Source organism: Mustelus asterias, unplaced genomic scaffold (assembly GCF_964213995.1).
Source record: "Mustelus asterias unplaced genomic scaffold, sMusAst1.hap1.1 HAP1_SCAFFOLD_3261, whole genome shotgun sequence".
Classification (NCBI taxonomy): domain Eukaryota; kingdom Metazoa; phylum Chordata; class Chondrichthyes; order Carcharhiniformes; family Triakidae; genus Mustelus; species Mustelus asterias.
In genome coordinates, this window is record NW_027593206.1 from 7880 (window position 1) to 35441 (window position 27562).

Consider the following 27562-nt stretch of genomic DNA (forward strand, 5'->3'; position numbering starts at 1 on the left):
CATTGTCCATGTGGCAAGGACCTCTCTCACTGGGACAAGGCCTTCGTGATGTTGGAGGATTCGCAGATGCGTCAGAACATGCTCCTCCATGCCATCGAGGAGGTCCTTGCTGGAGAACTCAAGGGGATTCGCTCCGAATTGCGCCGGGGGTTGGCCGAGACCACCGGGGCCTGTGGCCTCACCCGCCAGTGCCCGGCAGACATTGCCAGCTCCCGCCTTGCCAAGCAGCTGTTGGAGATACAGAACCAGGCCACGCTCAAGTGGCACCTGGAGAGCGCCAAGAAGCTGCAGGAGGTCTTCCTCTTGGTTTTGGGCCTACACGACAGGCTCGGAGCCCTGGAGGAGCAACTGGAGGAGCCGGGGCCCAGCGGGGCAATTCCAGGAAAGCGGGGCCTGTGCCCAGCACTGACCGAGGAGTTGCGGCAGATCAGAGCTGAACTACGCGCCCTCGGAGCTCGGGGACCTGCTCCACACTCCGAGACCCGGAGCCAGGATACTCCAGCAGGTCAGTTGCCCTTTATTACAGTTTCACCATGAATAATCGCAGAGTGTTACAGCCCTTCTACATCTCCTTCACTCACACAGTGGGGCACGGCGGCACAGTGGGGCACGGCGGCACAGTGGGGTACGGCGGCACAGTGGGGTACGGCGGCACAGTGGGGTACGGCGGCACAGTGGGGCACGGCGGCACAGTGGGGTACGGCGGCACAGTGGGGCACGGCGGCACAGTGGGGCACGGCGGCACAGTGGGTTAGCACTGCTGTCTCACAGCGCCAGGTACCGGGGTTCAATTCCTGGCCTGGGTCACCGTCTGTGAGGGGTTTGCACGTCCTTCCCCCGTGTCCGCATGGGTTGCCCCTGGGTGAACCGGTTTCCTCACACAGTCCTAATGCAGGTTAGGTGGATTGGCCATGCTAAATTGCCCCTTAGTGTCCAAAGATGTGCAGGTTAGATGGATTGGCCATGCTAAATTGCCCCTTAGTGTCCAAAGATGTGTGGGTTAGGTGGATTGGCCATGCTAAATTGTCCCTTAGTGTCCAAAGATGTGCAGGTTAGATGGATTGGCCATGCTAAATTGCCCCTTAGTGTCCAAAGATGTGTGGGTTAGGTGGATTGGCCATGCTAAATTGTCCCTTAGTGTCCAAAGATGTGTGGGTTAGGTGGATTGGCCATGCTAAATTGTCCCTTAGTGTCCAAAGATGTGCAGGTTAGGTGGATTGGCCATGCTAAATTGTCCCTTAGTGTCCAAAGATGTGTGGGTTAGATGGATTGGCCATGCTAAATTGTCCCTTAGTGTCCAAAGATGTGTAGGTTAGGTGGATTGGCCATGCTAAATTGTCCCTTAGTGTCCAAAGATGTGCAGGTTAGGTGGATTGGTCGTGCTAAATTGTCCCTTAGTGTCCAAAGATGTGCGGGTTAGGTGGATTGGCCATGCTAAATTGCCCCTTAGTGTCCAAAGATGTGTGGGTTAGGTGGATTGGCCATGCTAAATTGCCCCTTAGTGTCAGGGGGATTAGCTAGGTTAAATGCATAGGGTTAGGGCCAGGGTGGGATTGTGGTCGGTAAAGACTCGATGGGCCAAATGGCCTCCTTCTGCATTGTAGGATTCTATGATTCATTATGATCATGGCAGATCATCCAACTCAGCAACCCAATCCCCCCCGCCCCCCCCCCCCCCCCCCCCCCCCCCACCCCCGGGGGGGTGGCGGGGAGGGGGGGGGAGTTGCAGAGCTGGGACGGGGGGTGGTTTGGGGAGGATGCAGAGCTGGGTGTAAGGGCTAATGACCCGGGGAAAGGGTTTAGGGGGTTACAGAGTCAAGCAGAGGGTTTGAGGGGGGTGGTTACAGAGCTGGGACAGGGCATTGGGGGAGGATTACAGAGCTGGATGTGGGGGTTCATGACCCGGGGAAGGGTTTAGGGAGTTACAGAGTCAGGCAGGAGATTTGGGGGGTGGTTACAGAGTCAGGCAGGGGGTTTGAGGGGGGGTTACAGAGTCAGGCTTTTATTAACAGGGGGTTGGAGTTTAAGAGCCGTGGGGTTATGCTGCAACTGTACAGGACCTTGGTGAGACCACATTTGGAATATTGTGTGCAGTTCTGGTCACCTCACTATAAGAAGGATGTGGAAGCACTGGAAAGAGTGCAGAGGAGATTTACCAGGATGCTGCCTGGTTTGGAGGGTAGGTCTTATGAGGAAAGGTTGAGGGAGCTAGGGCTGTTCTCTCTGGAGCGGAGGAGGCTGAGGGGAGACTTAATAGAGGTTTATAATATGATGAAGGGGATAGATAGAGTGAACGTTCAAAGGCTATTTCCTCGGGTGGATGGAGCTATTACAAGGGGGCATAACTATAGGGTTCATGGTGGGAGATACAGGAAGGATATCAGAGGTAGGTTTTTTACGCAGAGAGTGGTTGGGGTGTGGAATGGACTGCCTGCAGTGATAGTGGAGTCAGACACTTTAGGAACATTTAAGCGGTTATTGGATAGGCACATGGAGCACACCAGGATGATAGGGAGTGGGATAGCTTGATCTTGGTTTCAGATAAAGCTCGGCACAACATCGTGGGCCGAAGGGCCTGTTCTGTGCTGTACTGCTCTATGTTCTATGGTCCCCGTCGGCAGGGGGTTTGGGGGGTTACAGAGCTGGGACAGGGGATAGTGGGGATTACAGAGCTGGGACGGGGGATAGTGGGGGTTACAGAGCTGGGACGGGGGATAGTGGGGGTTGCAGAGCTGGGACGGGGGATAGTGGGGGTTACAGAGCTGGGAAGGGGGGGATTTGGGGGAGTTACAGAGCTGGGACATGGGGCGTTAATGACCCAGGGGCAGGGTTTGGGCGCGAGGAGGGGATTATGGGCGGGGGGACAGGCAGGGTTCTGGGGGAGGGGTGGAATAAGTCTCGCTCCCCGGCACAGTGAGGAGATGGGGACGAGTTTGAGGGGATGTTTACCACTGAGGAGGAGGTAAAGAGGGTTTGGAGAGACAACGGCAGCTGTGGGGGAAGGGGGGAGGTTGTTGGGGGGGGGAGGTTTGGGGGGGGGGGGTTGGGGGGAAGGTTGGGGGGAGGGGTCATGTCTGACCGAGGGGACAGAACTTTCCGAGGAGGTGACCAGGTGTGTCGATGAGGCCAATGTAACACCGTCTACCTGGATGTTCGCAATGTCCAATCGCATCTCATTTGCTCACACAACACAGAGAGAGGCCATTCGCCCATCGCTTCCGTGCTGCCCCTCACGTTGGGTGCATTGTTTTGGAACATTATCAGGCTCCAGCGTATAATCTAAAACCTCCGGAACCTCTCCAAGTTAGGCAGGGTCGGTCGCTTCGAGATAAGAGTTTTTAAAAAGTTTATTTATTAGTGTCACAAGTCGGCTTGCATTAACACTGCAATGAAGTTACTGTGACAATCCCTCTAGTCGCCACACTCCGGCACCTGTTCGGGTAACACGGAGGGAGAAGTTAGCACGGCCAATGCACCCTAACCAGCACGTCTTTCGGACTGTGGGAGGAAACCGGAGCACCCGGAGGAAACCCACGCAGACACGGGGAGAATGTGCAGACTCCACACAGACAGTGACCCCGAGCCGGGAATCGAACCCAGGTCCCTGGCGCTGTGAGGCAGCGGTGGCTAACCACTCACTTATTTACAACAGTTAAAACTGGGGAATGAGAAATGAATGATTGAGACAGACTGTGTCACTCACTGTGTCTCTCTCTCTCTCCCTGTTCTCCCTCTGTCTGTGAGTCTGTGTTCACCTTACTCTGAAACACGGTAGCACAGCGGGTTAGCACTGCTGCTTCACAGCTCCAGGGACCTGGGTTTGATTCCCGGCTCGGGGTCACTGTCTGTGTGGAGTTTGCACATTCTCCCCGTGTCTGCGTGGGTTTCCTCCAGGTGCTCCGGTTTCCTCCCACAGTCCAAAGACGTGCGGGTTAGGTCGATTGGCCGTGCTAAAAATTGTCCCTTAGTGTCCTGAGATGTGTCGGTTAGAGGGATTAGCGGGTAAATATGTAGGGATATGGGGGTAGGGCCTGGGTGGGATTGTGGTCGGTGCAGACTCGATGGGCCAAATGGCCTCCTTCTGCACTGTAGGGATTCTATGATTCTGTGTCGCGCTCTCTCTCTCGGTTACAGTAAGAAGTCTCACAACACCAGGTTTCAAGTCCAACAGGTTTATTTGGGGATCACGAGCTTTCGGCGCGCCGCTCCGACTCACCTGATGAAGGAGCAGAGCTCCGAAAGCTCGTGATCCCCAAATAAACCTGTTGGACGTTAAACCTGGTGTTGTGAGACTTCTTACTGTGCCCCACCCTAGTCCAACGCCGGCATCCCCCCGCATCACTCTACTCTCCCGACAGCCTCGGATTCCCCAGTTAAACGGGATGAAGATGCAGCTGAAAGTTATCAAAGGCCGATGATTAACAGATGCTGTTTAAGAGAATAAGCGAGCGTGGTTTGAGAGAGGCCTCACAAGGCTTTGGTTTGGGCACGTTCCCATCCGACACTGGAATTCTATGGGAAGCGTGGGATTCCCAGGATCACACTGGGACGCTCAGTCTTCATTCCAAGGTTGGCTGGGTTTTCCATGTCCCCCAGGTTGCAGTTTCTGAAAGGGTTCCGACTTTCCCACACCCAGACAGTCTCTCCCTCCTTGTCCAATGTTCCCAATCTGAGTGGGGGAGAGAAGCAGAGCTCTGTCCCCTCTTCTCCCGCACTGTCTCGCTCCCAATTACCCAGAACAACGCAGCATTGGAACCTGTGCAAGTTAATGTCAGTCAGAGACACACACACACTCTCTCTCACACACTCTCTCTCACACACTCTCTCACACACACTCTCTCTCACACACACTCTCTCTCACACACACTCTCTCTCACACACACTCTCTCTCACACACACTCTCTCACACACACTCTCTCTCACACACTCTCTATCACACACTCTCTCACACACACACACTCTCACACACTCTCTCTCACACACACATACTCTCTCACACACTCTCTCTCACACACTCTCTCTCACACACACTCTCTCACACACACTCTCTCACACACACACTCTCTCTCACACACACTCTCTCACACACACACTCTCTCACACACACACTCTCTCACACACACACTCTCACACACACACACTCTCACACACACACTCTCTCACACACACTCTCTCACACACTCTCTCTCACAAACACACACACACTCTCTCACACACGCTCTCTCACACACTCTCTCTCACACACTCTCTCTCACACACTCTCTCACACACACACTCTCACACACACACACTCTCTCTCACACACTCTCTCACACACACTCTCTCACACACACACACTCTCACACACACACTCTCTCTCACACACTCTCTCTCACACACACACTCTCTCACACACACACTCTCACACACACTCTCTCTCACACACTCTCTCACACACACTCTCACACACACACTCTCTCACACACACACACTCTCACACACACACTCTCTCTCACACACTCTCTCTCACACACACACTCTCTCACACACACACTCTCACACACACTCTCTCACACACACTCTCTCTCACACACTCTCTCTCACACACTCTCTCTCACACACTCTCTCTCACACACTCTCTCTCACACACTCTCTCTCACACACTCTCTCTCACACACTCTCTCACACACTCTGTCTCACACACTCTCTCTCACACACACTCTCACACACACTCTCTCACACACACACACACACTCTCTCACACACACACAGGAGGGGGGTTGGGGGGAGGGGGGTTGGGGAAGGTGGGGAGGGGGTTGTGGGGGTGCGGAGGGGGGGTGGGGAGGGGGATTGGGGGGTGAGGAGGGGGTTGGGGGGTGAGGAGGGGGGTTGGGGGGGTGAGGAGGGGGTTGGGGGGGTGAGGAGGGGGGTTGGGGGGGTGAGGAGGGGGTTGGGGGGATGAAGAGGGGGTCGGGGCGTGGGGAGGGGGTTGGGGCATTGGGAAGGGGTATCAGGGGGTGAGGAGGTGTTTGGGGGGTGTGGAAGGGGTTGCGGGGTGAGGAGGGGGTTGGGGGGTGCGAAGGGGGGGTTGGGCGGGTGAGGAGGGTTTTGGGGGTTGGGGAGGGAGTTGGGGGGTGAGGAGGGGGTTGGGGGTGAGGAGGGGGGTGATGGGCATTGGTGAGGGGGTCGGGGGTGTGGGGAGGGTGTTGGGGGTGTGGGAAGGGGGTTGGGGGGGTGCGGAGGGGGTTGGAGAGGTGAGGAGGTTGTTGGGAGGGTGAGGAGGGGGTTGGGGGGTGAGGAGGGGGGTTGGGGGGGGTGAGGAGGGGGTTGGGGGGGTGCAGAGGGGTGTTGGGGGGTTGCGGAGGGGGGTTGGGGGGTGAGGAGGGGGGTTTGGGGGTGAGGAGGGGGGTTGGGGGTGAGGAGGGGGGTTTGGGGGTGTGAGGAGGGGGTTGGGGAGGTGAGGAGAGGGTTGGGGGGGTGCGGAGGGGGGTTTGGGGGTGTGAGGAGGGGGTTGGGGAGGTGAGGAGGGGGTTGGGGGTGAGGAGGGGGGTTGGGGGTGAGGAGGGGGGTTTGGGGGTGTGAGGAGGGGGGTTTGGGGGTGTGAGGAGGGGGTTGGGCGGGTGCGGAGGGGGTTGGGGGGTGCGGAGAGGGTTGGGGGGGTGCGGAGGGGGGTTGTGGGGGTGAGGAGGGGGTTGGGGTTTGGGGAGGTGAGGAGGCGGTTGGGGAGGGGCTTGGGGGGGTGAGGAGTGGGGTTTGGGGGGGGTGAGGAGAGGGGTTGGGGGTGTGAGGAGGGGGGGTTGGGGGTGTGAGGAGGGGGTCTGGGGGGGTGAGGAAGGGGGCTGGGGGGGTGAGGAGTGGGGTTTGGGGGGGTGAGGAGGTGGTTGGGGGGGTGAGGAGGGGGTTGGGGGGGTGAGGAGGGGGGTTTGGGGGGGTGAGGAGGTGGTTGGGGTGGTGAGGAGGGGGTTGAGGGTGAGGAGGGGGGTGATGGGCATTGGGGAGGGGGTCGGGGGTGTGGGGAGGGGGTCGGGGGAGTGGGGAGGGAGTTGGGGCGGGTTGGAGGTGTGGGGTGGGGGTGTGGGTTGGGGGTGTGTGTTGGGGGTGTGGGTTGGGGGTTGGGGGTGTGTGGTGGGGTTTGGGGGTGTGGGGAGGGGGTTGGGGGTGTGGGGTGGGGGTTGGGGGTGTGGGTTGGGGGTTGGGGGTGTGGGGTGGGGGTTGGGGGTGTGGGGTGGGGGTTGGGGGGGTGTGGGTTGGGGGTGTGGGGAGGGGGTCGGGGGTGCGGGGAGGGGGTCGGGGTGTGGGGAGAGGGTTGGGGGTGTGGGGTGGGAGTGTGATGGGGGTGAGGGTGTGCAGAGGGGGTTGGGGGTGTGTGGAGGAGGTTAGGGGGAGGGGGGTGGGGAGGTGGCCGGAGGGGTGGGGAGGTGATCGGGGAGGTGGGGAGGGGGTTGCGGGGGGTGGGGAGGGGGCTGGGGGGGTGGGGAGGGGGTTGGAGGGGTGGGGAGGGGGTGGGGAGGGGGTTTGGGGGGGTGGGGGAGGGGGGGAGGAGGTTGGGGGGGAGGGGGTTGGGGGGGTGGGGAGGGGGTGGGGAGGGGGTTTGGGGGGGGTGGGGGAGGGGGGGAGGAGGTTGGGGGGGGAGGGGGTTGTGGGGGTGGGGGAGGGGGTTGGGGTGGGGGGGGGGTGGGGGGTGGGGAGGGGGTGGGGGGGTGGGGGTGGGGGGGGAGGTGGATTGGGGGGGTGGGGAGGGGGGTTGGGGGGAGTGGGGAGGGGGGTTGGGGAGGGTGGGGAGGGGGGTTGTGGGGGTGCGGAGGGGGGGTGGGGAGGGGGATTGGGGGGGTGAGGAGGGGGTTGGGGGGTGAGGAGGGGGGTTGGGGGGTGAGGAGGGGGTTGGGGAGGTGAGGAGGGGGGTTGGGGGGGTGAGGAGGGGGTTGGGGGGATGAAGAGGGGGTCGGAGCGTGGGGAGGGGGTTGGGGCATTGGGAAGGGGTGTCAGGGGGTGAGGAGGTGTTTGGGGGGTGTGGAAGGGGTTGCGGGGTGAGGAGGGGGTTGGGGGGTGCGAAGGGGGTGTTGGGCGGGTGAGGAGGGTTTTGGGGGTTGGGGAGGGAGTTGGGGGGTGAGGAGGGGGTTGAGGGTGAGGAGGGGGGTGATGGGCATTGGTGAGGGGGTCGGGGGTGTGGGGAGGGTGTTGGGGGTGTGGGGAGGGTGTTGGGGGTGTGGGGAGGGGGTTGGGGGGGTGCGGAAGGGGTTGGAGAGGTGAGGAGGGGGTTGGGAGGGTGAGGAGGGGGTTGGGGGGTGAGGAGGGGGGTTGGGGGGGTTAGGAGGGGGTTGGGGGGGTGCAGAGGGGGGTTGGGAGGTTGCGGAGGGGGGTTGGGGGGTGAGGAGGGGGGTTTGGGGGTGAGGAGGGGGTTGGGGGTGAGGAGGGGGGTTTGGGGGTGTGAGGAGGGCGTTAGGGAGGTGAGGAGAGGGTTGGGGGGTGCGGAGGGGCGTTTGGGGGTGTGAGGAGGGGGTTGGGGAGGTTAGGAGGGGGTTGGGGGTGAGGAGGGGGGTTGGGAGTGAGGAGGGGGGTTTGGGGGTGTGAGGAGGGGGGTTTGGGGGTGTGAGGAGGGGGTTGGGCGGGTACGGAGGGGGTTGGGGGTTGCGGAGGGGGTTGGGGGGGTGTGGAGGGGGGTTTGGGGGGTGAGGAGGGGGTTGGGGGTTGGGGAGGTGAGGAGGCGGTTGGGGAGGGGCTTGGGGGGGTGAGGAGTGGGGTTTGGGGGGTTGCGGAGGGGGGTTGGGGGTGAGGAGGGGGGTTTGGGGGTGAGGAGGGGGGTTGGGGGTGAGGAGGGGGGTTTGGGGGTGTGAGGAGGGGGTTGGGGAGGTGAGGAGAGGGTTGGGGGGGTGCGGAGGGGGGTTTGGGGGTGTGAGGAGGGGGTTGGGGAGGTTAGGAGGGGGTTGGGGGTGAGGAGGGGGGTTGGGAGTGAGGAGAGGGGTTGGGGGTGTGAGGAGGGGGGGTTGGGGGTGTGAGGAGGGGGTCTGGGGGGGTGAGGAAGGGGGCTGGGGGGGTGAGGAGTGGGGTTTGGGGGTTGAGGAGGTGGTTGGGGGGGTGAGGAGGGGGATGGGGGGGTGAGGAGGGGGGTTTGGGGGGGTGAGGAGGTGGTTGGGGTGGTGAGGAGGGGGTTGAGGGTGAGGAGGGGGTGATGGGCATTGGGGAGGGGGTCGGGGGTGTGGGGAGGGGGTCGGGGGAGTGGGGAGGGGGTTGGGGGTGTGGGGTGGGGGCTGGAGGTGTGGGGTGGGGGTTTGAGGTGTGGGTTGGGGGTGTGGGTTGGGGGTGTGGGGTGAGGGTTGGGGGTGTGGGGAGGGGGTTGGGGGTGTGGGGTGGGGGTTGGGGGTGTGGGGTGGGGGTTGGGGGTGTGGGGTGGGGGTTGGGGGGGGTGTGGGTTGGGGGTGTGGGGAGGGGGTTGGGGGTGTGGGGTGGGAGTCGGGGGTGTGGGGTGGGGGTCGGGGGTGTGGGGAGGGGGTCGGGGGTGTGGGGAGGGGGTTGGGGGTTGGGGCGGGTGTTGGGGGGTGAGGAGGGGGTCGGGGGTGTGGGGAGGGGGTTGGGGGTGTGGGGTGGGGGTTGGGGGTGTGGGTCGGGGGAGTGGGGTGGGGGTTGGGGGAGGGGGTTGGGGGTGTGGGGAGGGGGTTGGGGGTGTGGGGTGGGGGTTGGGGGAGGGTGTTGGAGGTGTGGGGAGGGGGTTGGGGGTGTGGGGAGGGGGTTGGGGGTGTGGGGAGGGGGTTGGGGGTGTGGGGTGTGGGTCGGGGGTGTGGGGTGGGGGTCGGGGGTGTGGGGAGGGGGTCGGGGGTGTGGGGAGGGGGTTGGGGGTGTGGGGAGGGGGTTGGGGGTGTGGGGAGGGGGTTGGGGGTGTGGGTTGGGGGTGTGGGGAGGGGGTTGGGGGTGTGGGGAGGGCGTTGGGGGTGTGGGTTGGGGGTGTGGGGAGGGGGTTGGGGGTGTGGGGAGGGGGTTGGGCGTGTGGGGAGGGCGTTGGGGGTGTGGGTTGGGGGTGTGGGGAGGGGGTTGGGGGTGTGGGGAGGGGGTTGGGGGGGTGAGGAGGGGGTTGGGGTGGTGAGGAGGGGGTTGGGGTGAGGAGGGAGGTGATGGGCATTGGGGAGGGGGTTGGGGGTGTGGGTTGGGGGTGTGGGGAGGGGGTTGGGGTGTGGGGTGGGGGTCGGGGGTGTGGGTTGGGGGTCGGGGTGTGGGGTGTGGGTTGGGGGTGTAGGTTGGGGGTGTGGGTTGGGGGTGTGGGTTGGGGGTGTGGGGAGGGGGTGTGGGGAGGGGGTTGGGGGTGTGGGTTGGGCGTTGGGGGTGTGGGGTGGGGGTCGGGGGTGTGGGGTGTGGGTTGGGGGTGTGGGGTGGGGGTCGGGGGTGTGGGTTGGGGGTCGGGGGTGTGGGGTGGGGGTCGGGGGTGTGGGGTGTGGGTTGGGGGTGTGGGTTGGGGGTGTGGGTTGGGGGTTGGGGGTGTGGGTTGGGGGTGTGGGTTGGGGGTCGGGGGTGTGGGGTGTGGGTTGGGGGTGTGGGGTGGGGGTTGGGGGTGTGGGGTGGGGGTTGGGGGTGTGGGGTGGGGGTTGGGGAAGGGGTGATGGGGTTGTGGAGCGGTTTGGGGGGGGTGTTTCCTGTGGGGTTGGGGTCCCATCACACTGAGTGTGAGTTTTACAGCCCCTCCCGTCGGTTGTCAGCAGGTGTGTTTAACCCGGTGTGACAGGAGGCTAAATGAATGCACAAACTCTGCCCCGGGCGAGCCGAGTATCGCACAGAGCTGCTGCTGCTGTCATCCACAATGTCCCGGGCAGACTTCCCCACTCATTCCTGATGCCGGAGTTACAGCCAGACCGGACAAAGCTCCCTCCTCTGGTCTCTGGATGGACGGGGTGTTTGGTGCCGGGATTCGGAGTATAGTTTGTACACAGCGCTCCCAATCCTTCTCCGGTAACCAGGTCCATGTCTGTGTGTGAGGCTGAGAGAGAGCTGTGTGCTGTCGTGGCCTTGGTTCCATCTGGGTAACATCTGTCTCCTTGCGAGTGTTCCTGGCTTGGCCATTCCTCACCCCCTTTACACTGACCGCTACTCCTGTAATTTTCACATTCTCATCCTCCAATGCAGATCCCTCCATGCCCTCGCTCCCTCCCTATCTCTGGAACCTCCTCCAGCCCCACAAGCCTCCAAGATCTCTGCCCTCCTCCAAATCCGGCCCCTCACATGGTAGATGCAGTATAACGTGGATAAATGTGAGGTTATCCACTTTGGTCTCAATGACAGGAAGACAGATGATTATTTGAATGGGTGTAAATTGAGAGAGGCGGATACTCAACGAGACCTTGGAGTCCCCGTGTATCAGTCGCTGAGAGTAAGCGCGCAGGTACAGCAGGTGGTAAAGAAGGTGAATGGTATGTTGCCCTTCATAGCGAGAGGATTTGAGTATCGGGATAGGAATGTTTTGCTGCAATTGTACAGGGCGTTGGTGAGGCCACACCTGGAGTATTGGGTGCAGTTTTGGTCTCCTTATCTGAGGAAGGATGTCCTTGCTATAGAGGGAGCGCAGCGAAGGTTTACCAGGCTGATTCCTGGGATGGCAGGTCTGTCATATGAGGAGAGACTAAGTGGGTTAGGATTATATTCACTGGAGTTTAGAAGAGTGAGAGGGGATCTCATAGAAACCTATAAAATTCTAACAGGGTTAGACAGGGTAGATTCAGGAAGACTGTTCCCGATGGTGGGGGGAGTCCAGAATGAGGGGGGTCATAGTTTGAGGATAAGGGGTAGAATCATAGAATCTCTCCAGTGCAGAAGGAGGCCATTCGGCCCATCGGGTCTGCACCGACCACAATCCCAGGCAGGCCGTATCCCCATAACCCCACGTATTTACCCTAGCTAGTCCCCCTGACACTAAGGGGCAATTTAGCATGGCCAATCCACCTAACCTGCACATCTTTGGACTGTGGGAGGAAACCGGAGCACCCGGAGGAAACCCACACAGACACGAGGAGAATGTACAAACTCCACACAGACAGTGACCCAAGGCTGGGAATCAAACCCAGGTCCCTGACGCTGTGAGGCAGCAGAATTAACCACTGTGCCACCGTGCCGCCCATATGGTGTTGGTGAGGCCACACCTGGAGTATTATGTGGCAATTTTGGTGTCCTTATCTGAGGAAGGATGTCCTTGCTATAGAGGGAGCGCAGCGAAGGTTTACCAGGCTGATTCCTGGGATGGCAGGTCTGTCATATGAGGAGAGACTAAGTCGGATAGGATTATATTCACTGGAGTTTAGAAGAGTGAGAGGGGATCTCATAGAAACTTATAAAATTCTAACAGGATTAGACACGGGCGGCACGGTAGCACAGTGGTTAGCACTGCAGCTTCACAGCTCCAGGGTCCCGGGTTCGATTCCCGGCTCGGGTCACTGTCTGTGTGGAGTTTGCACATTCTCCTCGTGTCTGCGTGGGTTTCCTCCGGGTGCTCCGGTTTCCTCCCACAGTCCAAAGATGTGCGGGTTAGGTTGATTGGCCAGGTTAAAAATTGCCCCTTAGAGTCCTGAGATGCGTAGGTTAGAGGGATTAGCGGGTAAAATATGTGGGGGTAGGGCCTGGGTGGGATTGTGGTCGGTGCAGACTCGATGGGCCGAATGGCCTCCTTCTGCACTGTAGGGATTCTATGATTCTATGATTAGACAGGGTAGATTCAGAAAGAATGTTCCCAATGGTGGGGGGAGTCCAGAACTAGGGGGTCACAGTTTGAGGATAAGGGGTAAACCTTTTAGAACTGAGGTGAGGAGAAATTTCTTCACCCAGAGGGTGGTGAATGTGTGGAATTCACTCCCACAGAAAGTAGTTGAGGCCAAAATGTTGTGTGATTTCAAGAAGAAATTAGATATCACTCTTGGGACTAAAGGGATCGAGGGATATTGGGGGAAGGGGGGATCAGGATATTGAATTTGATGATCAGCCATGATCAGAATGAATGGCGGAGCAGGCTCGAAGGGGAGCCTCCATCTGCTTCTAGTTTCTATGTTTCATTCATGGGGTTCCCGAAGCTTTGGAATTCCCATCTAAACCTCTCCGCCTCGATCTCTCTCTCTCTCCTTTAAGACGCTCCTTAATAATTGACCTCTTTGACTGACCTTTTGATCATTGGTCCCTCATGAGTCAAGGAAAGACCAAAGAAGAAGAACAGGGAAAAATACAGCACAGGAACAGGCCCTTTGGCCCATCAAGCCTGCGCCGATACATGGTTTCTGTCCTTCTGTTTGCCTCCCGTTCAAGTGTCTAACAAGATAGACACATCCTAGCGGATGGGGCACAGGCCTCCGGCGCCAGAGATTGTGGGTTCGAGTCCCACCTGGGATGAGGTTCTTTGGGTTGATCTTGGGAATGGCATTAAAGATGAAATTCGAGAAGGATGTGATAAGGGACTATCGGTGATCATGGGTGATTTTAATCTGCACATAGATTGGGCAAATCAAATTGGCCACTATGCCGTAGAGGAGGAATTCCTGGAGTGTTAACGGGATGGCTTTCTTGACCAATATGTGGAGGAGCCAACTAGAGAGCTGGCCATCTTAGACTGGGTACTGTGCAATGAGAAGGGAATCATTGCCAATCTAGCTGCGTGAGACCCCTTGGGGAAGAGCGACCATAACATGATGGAATTTTTTATCAAGATGGAGAGTGAGGTAGTTGATTCGGAGACTAGGGTGCTGAATCTTAATAAAGGAAACTGTGAGGATATGAGGCATGAGTTGGCCTTGATAGATTGGGAAGAGTTACTTAAAGGGATGACAGTGGATAGACAACGGCAAACCTTCAAGGAACGCATGGGGGAACTGCAGCAACTGTTTATTCCTGTCTGGCACAAAAGCAAAATGGGCGAGAGGGCCAATCCATGGCTTACAATGGAAATTAGAGAAAGTATCCAATTTAGGGAAGAAGCATACAGATTGGCCAAGAAAAATAATAGGTCTGAGAATTGGGAGCAGTTTAGAATTCAGCCAATAAGGACCAAGGGATTGATTAAGAAGAGGGAAAATACAGTACGGAAGTAAGCTTGCAGGGAACATAAAGACTGGCACTAAGAGTTTATATCGATACGCGAAGAGAAAGAGGTTGGTGAAGACAAATATAGGTCCCCTACAGACAGAAACGGGGGGATGTATAACAGGGAACAAAGTAAGCAACTGAATACTTACTTTGATTCTGTCTTCACAAAATAGGACACAAACCAGATGGCAGAAATGTTGGTGAATGCAAGATTTAGTGAGAGGGAAGAACTGAAGGAGATAAATATTAGTAGAGAAATGGTGCTGGGAAAGTTGATGGGATTGAAAGTGGATAAATCCCTAGGGCCTGATAATCTACATCCCAGAGGACATAAGGAAGTGGCTCTAGAAATAGTGGATGCATTGGTGGTCACCTTCCAGGATTGTATAGACTCTGGAACAGATTGGAGGGGAGCGAATGTCACTCCAATATTCAGAAAGAGAGGTAGAGAGAAAACAGGGAATTATAGACCAGTAAGCTTAACATTGGTAATGGGGAAAATTCTCAAATCCATCACCAAGGACTTTACAGCGGAGCATTTAGAAAGCAGTGGCAGGATCAGACAGAGTCAGCATGGATTTATGAAGGGGGAAATCATGCTCGACAAATCTGTTGGAATTCTTTGAAGATGTAACTAGTAGAGTTGACAAGGGAGAGCCAGTCGATGTGGTATATTTGGACTTTCAGAAAGCGTTTGACAAAGTCCTACACAAGAGATTATCGTGCAAGATTAAAGCGCATGGGATTGGGTGAAGTGTATCGAGATGGATAGAAAACTGGTTGGCAGAGAGGAAACAAAGAGTAGGAATTAATGGGTGCTTTTCAAATTGGCAGGCAGTAACTAGTGGGGTGCCACAGGGATCGGTGCTGGGACCCCAGCTATTCACAATATATATTAATGACTTGGATGAGGGAACAAAATGTAACATCTCAAAGTTTACAGATGATACCAAGTTGGGTGGGAGGGTGAACTGTGACGAGGGTGCAGAGATCCTTCAGAATGATCTGGACAGGTTGGGTGAGTGGGCTAATCAATGGCAGATGCAGTATAATTTGGATCAATGTGAGGTTCTTCATTTTGGAAGCAAAAACAAGGCGGCAGATTACTACCTGAATGGGTGTAAATTGGGAGAGGGGAGTGTGCAGAAGGATCTGGGTGTCCTTGTGCACCAGTCGCTGAAGGTAAGCATGCAGGTGCAGCAGGCGGTAAAGAAGGCAAATGGCATGTTGGCCTTCATTGCGAGAGGTTTCGATACAGGAGCAGGGATGGGTTGTTGCAATTACAGTAAGAAGTTTAACAACACCAGGTTAAAGTCCAACAGGTGTATTTGGTAGCAAATGCCACTAGCTTTTGGAACAGGCTGTCCCTTCGTCAGGTGGAGTGGAGTAATGCTCACAAACAGGGCATACAGAGACACAAACTCAATTTACAGAAGAATGATTGGAATGCAGTCTTTACAGATAATCAAAAGTCTTCAAGGTCTTAAATTGTTGCAATTATACAGGGTCTTGGTGAGGCCACACCTAGAGTATTGTGTGCAGTTTTGGTCTCCTTTCCTGAGGAAGGATGTTCTTGCTCTGGAGGGAGTGCGGCGAAGGTTTACCAGGCTGATTCCGGGGATGGTGGGACTGATGTATGAGGAGAGATTGACCAGGTTAGGATTGTTTTCGCTGGAGTTCAGCCGAATGAAGGTGGAATCTCATAGAGACTTATAAAATTCTAACAGGACTAGACAGGGGAGATGCAGGGAGGATGTTCCCGATGGTGGGGGGAGCCCAGAACCAGGGGGTCACAGTCTGAGGATTCGGGGTAGACCATTTAGGACGGAGGTGAGGAGACATTTCTTCACCCGGTGAGCCTGTGGAATTCATTCCCACAGGAAGCAGTTGATGCCAAAACATTGAATGTATTCAAGAGGCAGCTGGATATAGCACTTGGGGCGAATGGGATCGAAGGTTATGGGGAGAAAGCAGGATGAGGCTATTGAGTTGGATGATCAGCCATGATGGTGATGGATGGCGGAGCAGGCTCGATGGGCAGAATGGCCTCCTCCTGCTCCTATCTTTCTATGTTTCTCTGATCTCACAGAAACACACAAAATCCTGATGGGACTGGACAGGCTTGATGCAGGAAGAATGTTCCCGATGTTGGGGAAGTGCAGAACTAGGGGGGTCGCAGTCTAAGAATAAGGGGTAAGCCATTCAGGACTGAGATGAGGAAGAACGTCTTCACTCAGAGAGTTGTGAACCTGTGGAATTCTCTACCACAGGAAGCTGTTGGGGCCAGTCCATTAGATATGTTCAAAAGGGAGCTGGACGTGGCCCTTGTGGCTAAAGGGGTCAAGGGGGTATGGAGAGAAAGTGGGAGTGGGATACTGAAAATGCATGATTAACCGTGATCATATTGAATGGTGCAGCAGGGTCGAAGGGCCGAATGGCCTCCTCCTGCACCTATTTTCTATGTTTCTATACACCTTTGCTAATGTGCCAGCTTCCACTACCTCCTCTGGCAAAGCGTTCCAGGCACCCACCACTCTCTGCGTGAAAAACTTCCCCCGCACATCTCCCCTACGCTTTTTTCTCTGGAGCGTAGGAGGCTGAGGGGTGATCTTATAGAGGTCTATAAAATAATGAGGGGCACAGATCAGCTAGATAGTCAATATCTTTTCCCAAAGGTAGAGGAGTCTAAAACTAGAGGGCATGGGTTTATGGTGAGAGGGGAGAGATACAAAAGTGTCCAGAGGGGCAATTTTTTCTCACAGAGGGTGGTGAGTGTCTGGAACGAGCTGCCAGAGGTAGTAGTAGAGGCGGGTACAATTTTGTCTTTTAAAAAGTGTTTAGATAGTTACATGGGTACGATGGGTATAGAGGGATATGGGCCAAATGCGGGCAATTGGGATTAGTTTAGGGGTTTTTAAAAAAAGGGGCGGCATGGACAAGTTGGGCCGAAGGGCCTGTTTCCATGCTGTAAACCCCTATGACTCTTTGACTCCCCGAAACTTTCCCCCTCTCATTTTGAACCTGTGCCCCCTTGTAATTGACACTTCCACCTTGGGAAAAAGCCCCTGACTATCCGCCCTGTCCATGCCTCCTTCTGCACTGTAGGGATGCTATAGTTCTGTGAAAAGATGGCACAGTTTTGCAACAGTGGCACTCCCCCAGTACTGGGGTGGCACAGTGGTTAGCACTGCTGTCTCACAGCTCCAGGGACCTGGGTTCGATTCTCAGCTTGGGTGACTGCCTGTGTGGAGTTTGCACATCCTCCCCCATGTCTGTGTGGGTTTTCTCCGGGTGCTCCGGTTTCCTCCCACAGTCCAAAGATGTGTAGGTTAGGTGGATTGGCCATGCTAAATTGCCCCTTAGTGTCCAAAGATGTGCAGGTTAGGTGGATTGGCCATGCTAAATTGCCCCTTAGTGTCCAAAGATGTGCAGGTTAGGTGGATTGGCCATGCTAAATTGCCCCTTAGTGTCCAAAGATGTGCAGGTTAGGTGGATTGGCCATGCTAAATTGCCCCTTAGTGTCCAAAGATGTGCAGGTTAGGTGGATTGGCCATGCTAAATTGCCCCTTAGTGTCCAAAGATGTGCAGGTTAGGTGGATTGGCCATGCTAAATTGCCCCTTAGTGTCCAAAGATGTGCAGGTTAGGTGGATTGGCCATGCTAAATTGCCCCTTAGTGTCCAAAGATGTGCAGGTTAGGTGGATTGGCCATGCTAAATTGCTCCTTAGTGTCGGGGGACTAGCTAGGGTAAATGCATGTGGTTACGGGGATGGGGCCTGGGTGGGATTGTGGTTGGTGCAGACTCGATGGACCGAATGGCCTCCTTCTGCACTGTAGGATTCTATGATTCTACTGGGTGGCACAGTGGCACAGTGGTTAACACTGCTGCCTCACAGCGCCAGGGACCCGGGTTCAATTCCGGCCTCGGGTCACTGTCTGTGTGGAGTCTGCATGTTCTACCCGTGTCTGTGTGGGTTTCCTCCGGGTGCTCTGGTTTCCTCTGAAAGATGTGCGGGTTAGGTGGATTGGCCATGCTAAATTGCCCCTTAGTGTCCAAAGATGTGTAGGTTAGGTGGATTGGCCATGCTAAATTGCCCCTTAGTGTCCAAAGATGTGTAGGTTAGGTGGATTGGCCATGCTAAATTGCCCCTTGGTGTCCAAAGATGTGCAGGTTAGGTGGATTGGCCATGCTAAATTGCCCCTTAGTGTCCAAAGATGTGCAGGTTAGGTGGATTGGCCATGCTAAATTGCCCCTTAGTGTCAGGGGGATTAGCAGGGTGAATACGTGGGGTTACAGGGACAGGGCCTGGGTGGGATTGTTGTCAGTGCAGGCTTGATGGGTCGAATGGCCTCCTTCTGCATTGTAAGGATTCTATAAATCTATTCTATAAATTCTATATTGGCACTAGGAGGTTCAGTCTGGATGATAGGGCATGGGTCTCTGGAAAGACACACAAGCTGCCCGAATCCAGAGACCGGATGTGCCACACACACACACACACACACACACACACACACACACGAGGGTGTGTAGATAGTTTGGGTCATGTTGAGATCAAAAAGGAGGAGGTATTGGGGTCCTGAGAAACATTAAGGTAGACAAATCCCTAGGGCCTGATGGGATATACCCCAGAATACTGAGAGAGGCAAGGGAGGAAATTGCTGGGGCCTTGAGAGAAATCTTTGTATCCTCACTGGCTACAGGGGAGATCCCAGAGGATTGGAGAATCGCCAAAGTTGTTGCTTTGTTTAAGAAGGGTAGCAAGGATAATCCAGGTAATTACAGGCCGGTGAGCCTTACGTCAGTGGTAGGGAAATTATTGGAGCGAATTCTTCGACACAGGATTTACTCCCACTTGGAAATAAGTGGACGTATCAGTGAGGCAACATGGTTTTGTGAAGGGGAGGTCGTGTCTCACTAACTTGATCGAGTTTTTCGAGGAAGTGACGATTGATGAGGATAGGGCAGTGGATGTTGTCTACATGGACTTCAGTAAGGCCTTTGACAAGGCCACTCATGGCAGACTTGTGCAGAAGGTGAAGTCGCACGGGATCAGAGGTGAGCTGGCAAGGTGGATACAAAACTGGCTCAGTCTCATCTCCACATCAGTCACAGAAGACAGAGGGTAGCAGTGGAAGAGTGCGTTTCTGAATGGAGGGCTGTGACAAGTGGTGTTCCTCAGGGATCAGTACTGGGACCTTTGCTGTTTGTAATTTATATAAATGATTTGGAGGAAAATGTAACTGATTTGATTAGTAAGTTTGTGGACGACACAAAGGTTGGTGGATTTGCGGATAGCGATGAGGACCATCAGAGGATACAGCAGGATGTAGATCGGTTGGAGACTTGGGTGGAGAGATGGCAGATGGAGTTTAATCCGGATAAATGTGAGGTAATGCATTTTGGAAGGTCTAATACAGATAGGAAATATACAGTAAATGGCAGAACCCTTAAGAGTATTGATAGGCAGAGGGATCTGGGTGTACAGGTACACAGGTCACTGAAAGTGGCATCGCAGGTGGAGAAGGTAGTCAAGAAGGCATACGGCATGCTTGCCTTCATCGGCCGGGGCATTGTGTTTAAAAATTGGCAAGTCATGTTGCAGCTTTATAGAACCTAAGTTAGGCCGCATTTGGAATATAGTGTTCAATTCTGGTCGCCACACTACCAGAAGGATATGGAGGCTTTGGAGAGGGGACAGAAAAGATTTACCAGGATGTTGCCTGGTATGGAGGGCATTAGCTATGAGGAGAGGTTGGAAAAACTTGGTTTGTTCTCACTGGAACAATGGAGGTTGAGATGCGACCTGATCGAAGTCTACAAGATTATGAGGACAGAAGCTTTTTCCCAGGGTGGGGAAGAGTCAATTACTAGGGGGGCACAGGTTTAAGGTGCGAGGGGCAAGGTTTAAAGGAGATGTACGAGGCACGTTTTTTACACAGAGGGTGGTGGGTGCCTGGAACTCATTGCGGGGGAAGGTGGTGGAAGCAGATACGGTAGTGATCTTTAAGGGGCGTCTGGACAAATACATGAATAGGATGGGAATAGAGAGATATGGTCCCCGGAAGGGTAGGGGGCTTTAGTTCAGACGGGCAGCATGGTCGGTGCAGGCTTGGAGGGCCGAAGGGCCTGTTCCTGTGCTGTAATTTTCTTTGTTCTTTGTTCACACACTGCGGGCCCGGACTCCGGGAAGCTCTGTCAAGCTTTGAGCCCTGGAGGAGCGAGGCTGACATTTGGACGCAGATAAAAGTGCAAACGTGGTTGCTTGCTTGGCCTTTGAAGTGCAGGGGATGGGGAGAATAATGAACAAGTGCGGCTCTGTCTGCTTCTGTGAACACCAGTGGCTCAGCAGGCAACCCAGGACCAAGTAGCTCTTGTGATTAAAGGTCAGGCAACTGTGAGCTTTCATTCTTCTCTCAATCTTTCTAACCTTTGCACTTACTGTGTGTAACCCGGGGACGGAACGCTGCATCGTAATCACAGTTCTTGCAGTCAGATTCCAAAATGTCAGAGGAATTATATCCCTCACTGCAATGTTCAACAAATCCTTCTATTCCTTCCTCCCTCAGCCAGCTTCCCCCCCACTTAAATGTCTTGATATTATTCACCTCGACCACTCCCCCATGGGAATGAGTTCCCTGTTCTTCCCCACTCTCTGTGGCAGCGTGTCCCACATTCTCCCCACTCCCCATGGGAGCGAGTCCCACATTCTCCCCACTCCCCATGGGAGCGAGTCCCACATTCTCCCCACTCCCCATGGGAGCGAGTTACACATTCTCCCCACTCCCCGTGGGAGCGAGTCCCACATTCTCCCCGGGAGCAAGTCCCACATTCTCCGCATTTACGCTGCCAGTCCCCTTGACACTCAGGGGGCAATTTAGCATGGCCAATCCACCTAACCTGCACATCTTTGGACACTAAGGGGCAATTTAGCACGGCCAATCCACCTAACCTGCACATCTTTGGACACTAAGGGGCAATTTAGCACGGCCAATCCACCTAACCTGCACATCTTTGGACACTAAGGGGCAATTTAGCACGGCCAATCCACCTAACCTGCACATCTTTGGACACTAAGGGGCAATTTAGCATGGCCAATCTACCTAACCTACACATCTTGGAATGTGGGCGGAAACTGGAGGAAACCCACGCAGACACGGGGAGAACATGCAGACTCCACACAGACAGTGACCCAAGCTGGGAATGGAACCCGGATCCCTGGCGCGGTGAGGCAGCAGCGCTAACCACTGTGGCACCGTGCCACCCAATATTCTCACTTTCTCCCTCCAACCCTTGTTGCCTTTAAAAACATTTCTTAGCTGCTAGTCTGACGGAAGGTGGTAGAAGCAGATACAATAACGTTTGAGAGGCGTCTTGACAGATACGAATAGGCAAGTGGGATACAGACCATGTAGAGGTAAAAGCTCTTTAGTTTAGAAAGGCGTCATGTGTTGGCACAGGTTTGGAGGGCCGAAGGGCCTGTTCCTGTGCTGTACTGTTCTTTGTTCCTTTGCTCCAGGTCGTGTGAGTTGTGGCCTGGTGGACGAGGGGGTGCGCCGGGAGTGGGCTGGTTGAGTTTGTCCTTTCAAGGTGGGGGGGGGGGGTCTGAGAACCAGTCAATTCCTCTTCAGAGGGTCCGGCCTCTACATTTGCAATGAATCCCTCTGCAAAATAGATTTGCCATCAATGTGCCCTCTTCAATGGGATTCCGCAATAATTCCTGTTCACCAACTAAATAGGAACTGCAGCATTTATTTGATTTGATTTATTATTGTCACATGTATTGGGATAGAGTGAAAAGTATTGTTTCTTGCGCGCTATACAGACAAAGCATACCGTTCATAGAGAAGGAAAGGAGAGAGTGCAGAATATAGTGTTACATTCATAGCTAGTTTCTTGGGCAGAGCAGGAGCCCCAGACCAAGCTGTGATACAACCAGAAAGAATGCTTTCTATGGTGCATCGGTAAAAGTTGGTGAGAGTCGTAGCTGACATGTCGAATTTTCTTAGTCTTCTGAGAAAGTAGAGACGTTGGTGGGGCTTTCTTAACTATAGCGTCGGCGTGGGGGGGACCAGGACAGGTTGTTGGTGATCTGGACACCTAAAAACTTGAAGCTCTCGACCCTTTCTACTTCGTCCCTGTTGATGCCGACAGGGACATGTTCTCCACTACGCTTCCTGAAGTCGATGACAATCTCCTTCGTTTTGTTGACATTGAGGGAGAGATTATTGCTATCGCACCAGTTCACCAGATTCTCTGTCTCATTCCTGTACTCTGTCTCGTCATTGTTTGAGATCCGACCCACTATGGTGGTGTCATCAGCAAACTTGTAAATCGAATTGGAGGGGAATTTGGCCGCACAGTCAGAGGTGTATAAGGAGTATAGTAGGGGGCTGAGAACACAGCCTTGTGGGGCACCAGCGTTGAGGATGATCGTGGAGGAGGTGTTGTTGCCTATCCTTACTGATTGCGGTCTGTGGGTTCGGTACTATAATACAGAGGAACAGAGATCTTTTACTGCAGTTGTACAGGGCATTGGTGAGGCCACACCTGGGATATTGTGTGCAGTTTTGGTCTCCTTATCTGAGGAAAGATGTCCTTGCTATAGAGGGAGTGCAGCGAAGGTTTACCAGGCTGATTCCTGGGATGGCAGGTCTGAGATATGAAGAGAGACTAAGTCGGTTGGGATTATATTCACTCGAAGAGTGAGAGGAGATCTCATAGAAACTTATAAAATTCTAACAGGGTTAGACAGGGTAGATTCAGAAAGAATGTTCCCAATGGTGGGGGAGTCCAGAACGAGGGGGTCATAGTTTGAAGATAAGGGGGTAAATCTTTTAGAACTGAGGGGAGGAGAAATTTCTTCACCCAGAGGGTGGTGAATGTGTGGAATTCACTCCCGCAGAAAGTAGTGGAGGCCAAAACGTTGTGAGATTTCAAGAAGAAATTAGATATCGCTCTTGGGGCGAAAGGGATCGAGGGATATGGGGGGGAAGTGGGGGATTAGGAAATTGAATTTGATGATCAGCCATGATCATAATGAATGGCGGAGTGGGGCCGAATGGTCTCCTCCTGCTTCCAGTTTCTAAGCCCCATGACTGCCAGTCAACTGCTTAGAAGGTTCTGGAACTGGAAGCCTTGCTTACCAGAATGATATCCCACCCGCCGCCTCCCTGATTGGTTATGTGACCGACACTGCAGAGGGATCCTTAAAGGGCCAGTCACCGCATCCCTCCCCCTCAAAGTCCTTTTATACAGTGATAATAGCTGTTACTCAGTCCCCAATAATTAGAACATTAAACAAATACCTTTAATCCATCATAAATTGAGTCTCTGAGGTGGTTTTATGATTTCCTTATCAATCTGAGTGTCTTATCACCCTCCGAGGACTCTCGAGACTCACCCTATAGGTCTTTCAGATATGTCATCCATCTTGTGGGACAACATCGCACCAACGCCATCATAGAATCACAGAATCCCTTCAGTACAGAAGAAGGCCATTCGGCCCATCAGATCTGCACCAACCTCAATCCCACCCAGGCCCTATTCCCGTAACCCCAAGCAATTAACCCTACTAATCCCCCTGACAATTTAATTTAACATGGCCAATGCACCAAACCCGCACATCTTTGGACTGTGGGAGGAAACCGGAGCAGCCGGAGGAAACCCACGCAGACACGGCGGGGGGGAGAATGTGCAGACTCCGCACAGACAGTGACCCGAGCTGGGAATCGAACCCGGGTCCCTGGCGCTGTGAGGCAGCAGTGCTAACCACTGTGCCACCATGCTGCCCCAAAAGACTTAGTAACAACCAACAAAACAGTCCTTGTTTCCTGCTGTCCTGAGGGAAACAGCCATCTGGAGAGGCATAAAAGGTTAACCATAAATCCTTACAGTGCAGAAGGAGGCCATTTGGCTCATCGTGTCTGCACCAACAACAATCCAACCCAGGTCCTATCCCCATAACCCCACGTATTTACCCTGTTAATCCCCCTGACACTAAGGGGCAATTTAGCATGGCCAATCCACCTAACCTACACATCATTGAACACTAAGGGGCAATTTAGCATGGCCAATCCACCCAACCTGCACATCTTTGGACACTAAGGGGCAATTTAGCATGGCCAATCCACCCAACCTGCACATCTTTGGACACTAAGGGGCAATTTAGCATGGCCAATCCACCCAACCTGCACATCTTTGGACACTAAGGGGCAATTTAGCATGGCCAATCCACCTGACCCGCACATCTTTGGACACTGAAGGGCAATTTAGCATGGCCAATCCACCTAACCTGCACATCTTTGGACACTAAGGGGCAATTTAGCATGGCCAATCCACCTAACCTGCACATCTTTGGACACTAAGGGGCAATTTAGCATGGCCAATCCACCTGACCCGCACATCTTTGGACACTGAAGGGCAATTTAGCATGGCCAATCAACATAACCTGAATATGTTTGGACACTAAGGGACAATTTAGCATGGCCAATCCACCCAACCTGCACATCTTTGGACACTAAGGGGCAATTTAGCATGGCCAATCCACCTAACCCGCACATCTTTGGACACTGAAGGGCAATTTAGCATGGCCAATCAACATAACCTGAACATGTTTGGACACTAAGGGACAATTTAACATGGCCAATCCACCCAACCTGCACATCTTTGGACACTAAGGGGCAATTTAGCATGGCCGATCCACCTAACCTGCACATCTTTAGACTGTGGGAGGAAACAGGAGCACCCGGAGGAAACCCACGCAGACACGGGGAAAACGTGCACAGACAGTCACCCAAGGCCGGAATCGAACCCAGATCCCTGGCGTTGTAAGGCAGCAGTGCTAACCGGCTGTGCCACTGTGCCGCGCTGGCTCACCATTGATCAGAGGTTTGGAGGCAGCCAGGAGGATACAGTCCTGTATGGGAGGGTAGATTCAGACTATGAGTGGCCTCTCTGGTCTGTTATAAGTGGATGGGGTCAGATTGTTCCCCAGGTTTATGCTGGTCTTTAATCTCCCTCTTTTTTTACAGGCTGCCAGAGGGCACTAACATTCACCGTTCCACTGAGGGGAAGACATGCCATCATTCTCCCCACAGACAATCGCAACCTCCTTGCCTTCACCGCCTGCGTCTGGGCAAAGCCAAGCCACGTAACCAACGAAACAGTCCTCTTTGCCTACTGTCCCGAGGGAAACGGCACCAAATTCCAACTCTCCCTTAGCCGCAGCTCAATACAGTTCTCGGTCGACGCCACGGAGCTGCGCGGTTACGCAGGTCCACTGGACGAGTGGACGCACTACTGCGGGATCTGGGACGGTGGCTCAAGGAATGCCACGCTGGTGGTGGGCGGGCAGGCGGTGACTTGGCGGAGCCTGAGGGCCGGGCCGCGCATAATCCCTGGTGGCGGAGCCGTCCAGCTGGGGCACAGGAACGCCGAATGCCAAGGCGGCCAGGCCAAAGCACCCACAAGTTTTGCCGGGAAGATGACGGGCTTCAACCTGTGGGACTCAGCCATCGCAGAGATGGAGGTCGGCCGTCTGCTGGGGAACAACGGGTGTGACGTCAAGGGGAACATGGTGGGGTGGAATGTCTCTCCGGTTACTGTAGGTACCGGTGTGCTGTTCCATTAGGGAACCATTCCATTCCATTCTTCTACGGAGCTTTGTGCCACAAATTAAAAATCCCTCTCGCCTTTCCCCCAAAAAACTGAAATATTTTAATTTTTCTCTCTTTTTAAAAAAAGTTACTTTACGAAATTAAAAGATAGGTTTCATTGATATCATTATTTTGAATCTGGTCAAGGCAGCCATCTTGTGACTGACAACCTGGTCACGGCAGCCATCTTGTGACTGACAACCTGGTCACGGCAGCCACCTTGTGACTGACAACCTGGTCACGGCAGCCATCTTGTGACTGACAACCTGGTCACGGCAGCCATCTTGTGACTGACAACCTGGTCACGGCAGCCATCTTGTGACCCGAGGATCTGGTCAAGAGAGCCAACTTGTGACCCGAGGAGCTGGTGAAGGCAGCCATCTTGTGACCCGAGATCCTGATCAAGGCAGCCATTTTGAGACCTGGCAACCTGGTCAAGGCAGCCATCTTGTGACCTGGTGGTCAAGGCAGCCACTTTGAAATCTCCATACCACATCCGCGGCCTATCCTATAGTGTAAAACAAGTCAAAAGCACTGCGACAGCAGCTTAAAAGTCAAAACCCACTTGGCTTCGTGTCTGCCAAATGCGACATTGCTGATCGTTAGGACGCGGCCTAGGAGGGCAGCTGGCTTGAGGGTGGCATTTTAAAAAGGGACTGTCTCGACACACAACAATATGCTCAACTTGGGCATACAGTGGGGTGTGGAGGGGGGTTTGCTCCCAGATACTTGGCATCCCTGAGAAAGTAAATAATTAGTCAAGAAAGACAGTTTGCTGATGACCCCCCACCCCGACCCAGTGCTTATTTCTCCCAATGATTAGATGCCTCAATCTAATGTACTGATGGCATTGTGTTTTTGATATATTACATTCTAATCAACAAGAATAACAAAGAAAGAAAAATTTTGCTTACTTCAACATAGTCTACAAAGTTTCCTGATTTAGAGTTTGTCTGTAGTTTATGTAAAATACATTTAGGTGCACGCGGTACAGATTTCCTGTAGCAAATATACTATCATTGCAAAGTGCTTATAAAATTATCCTGTATTTACAGAAACACATCTATCCTATTTAAATATCTCGATAATATTCAACTCCCCCACTCCCCGTGGGAGCGAGTCCCACATTCTCCCCCACTGGAGCGAGTCCCACATTCTCCCCACTCCCCGTGGGAGTGAGTCCCACATTCTCCCCCACTCCCCATGGGAGCGAGTCCCACATTCTCCCGCATTCCCCCGTGGGAGCGACTCCCATATTCTCCCCCACTCTTCGTGGGAGCGAGCCCCACATTCTCCCCACTCCCCGTGGGAGCGAGTCCCACATTCTCCCCCACGGGAGCGAGTCCCACATTCTCCCCCATGGGAGCGAGTCCCACATTCTCCCCCACTCCCCCGTGGGAGCGAGTGCCACATTCTCCCCCACAGGAGCGAGTGCCACATACTCCCACGGGGGGAGAATGTGGCACTCGCTCCCACGGGGGAGTGGGGGAGAATGTGGCACTCACTCCCACGGGGGAGTGGGGGACAGAGTCCCACATTCTTCCCCGTGGGAGCGGGTCCCACGTTCTCCCCCCTCCCCGTGGGAGCGAGTCCCACATTCCCCGTGGGGGCAAGTCCCACATTCCCCCCACTCTCCACGTGAGTCACACATTCGTTCCCGCAGGGACTGGGGGAGAGTCCCACATTTTCCCCCACGCCCCGTGGGAGCGAGTCCCACATTTTCCCCCACGCCCCGTGGGAGCGAGTCCCACATTTTCCCCCACGCCCCGTGGGAGCGAGTCCCACATTCTCCCCACTCCCCGTGGCAGCGAGTCCCACATTCTCCCCCCCTCCCCATGGCAGCGAGTCCCACATTCTCCCCCCCTCCCCATGGCAGTGAGTCC

At 54.8% G+C, this 27562-nt stretch overlaps 1 protein-coding gene across 1 annotated transcript; it reads left to right on the plus strand.

Moving 5' to 3' along the window:
- LOC144490426 (pentraxin-related protein PTX3-like) lies at window positions 1–26608 on the plus strand. Its single transcript, XM_078208169.1, has 2 exons — window positions 1–505; window positions 25056–26608. The coding sequence occupies exons 1-2, from the start codon at window positions 49–51 to the stop codon at window positions 25652–25654; spliced, it is 1056 nt and encodes a 351-aa protein (XP_078064295.1). The 5' UTR covers window positions 1–48; the 3' UTR covers window positions 25655–26608.
- Window positions 26609–27562: the final 954 nt, after the last annotated feature.

What these genes read in the sequence shown, in the direction of transcription:
- LOC144490426 (XM_078208169.1), top strand. Translation starts at nt 49, where the DNA reads ATGTTGGAGGATTCGCAGATGCGTCAGAACATGCTCCTCCATGCCATC. An exon ending in GAGCCAGGATACTCCAGCAG is followed by an intron (nt 506 to 25,055) that starts GTCAGTTGCCCT and finishes CTTTTTTTACAG; the next exon opens with GCTGCCAGAGGGCACTAACA.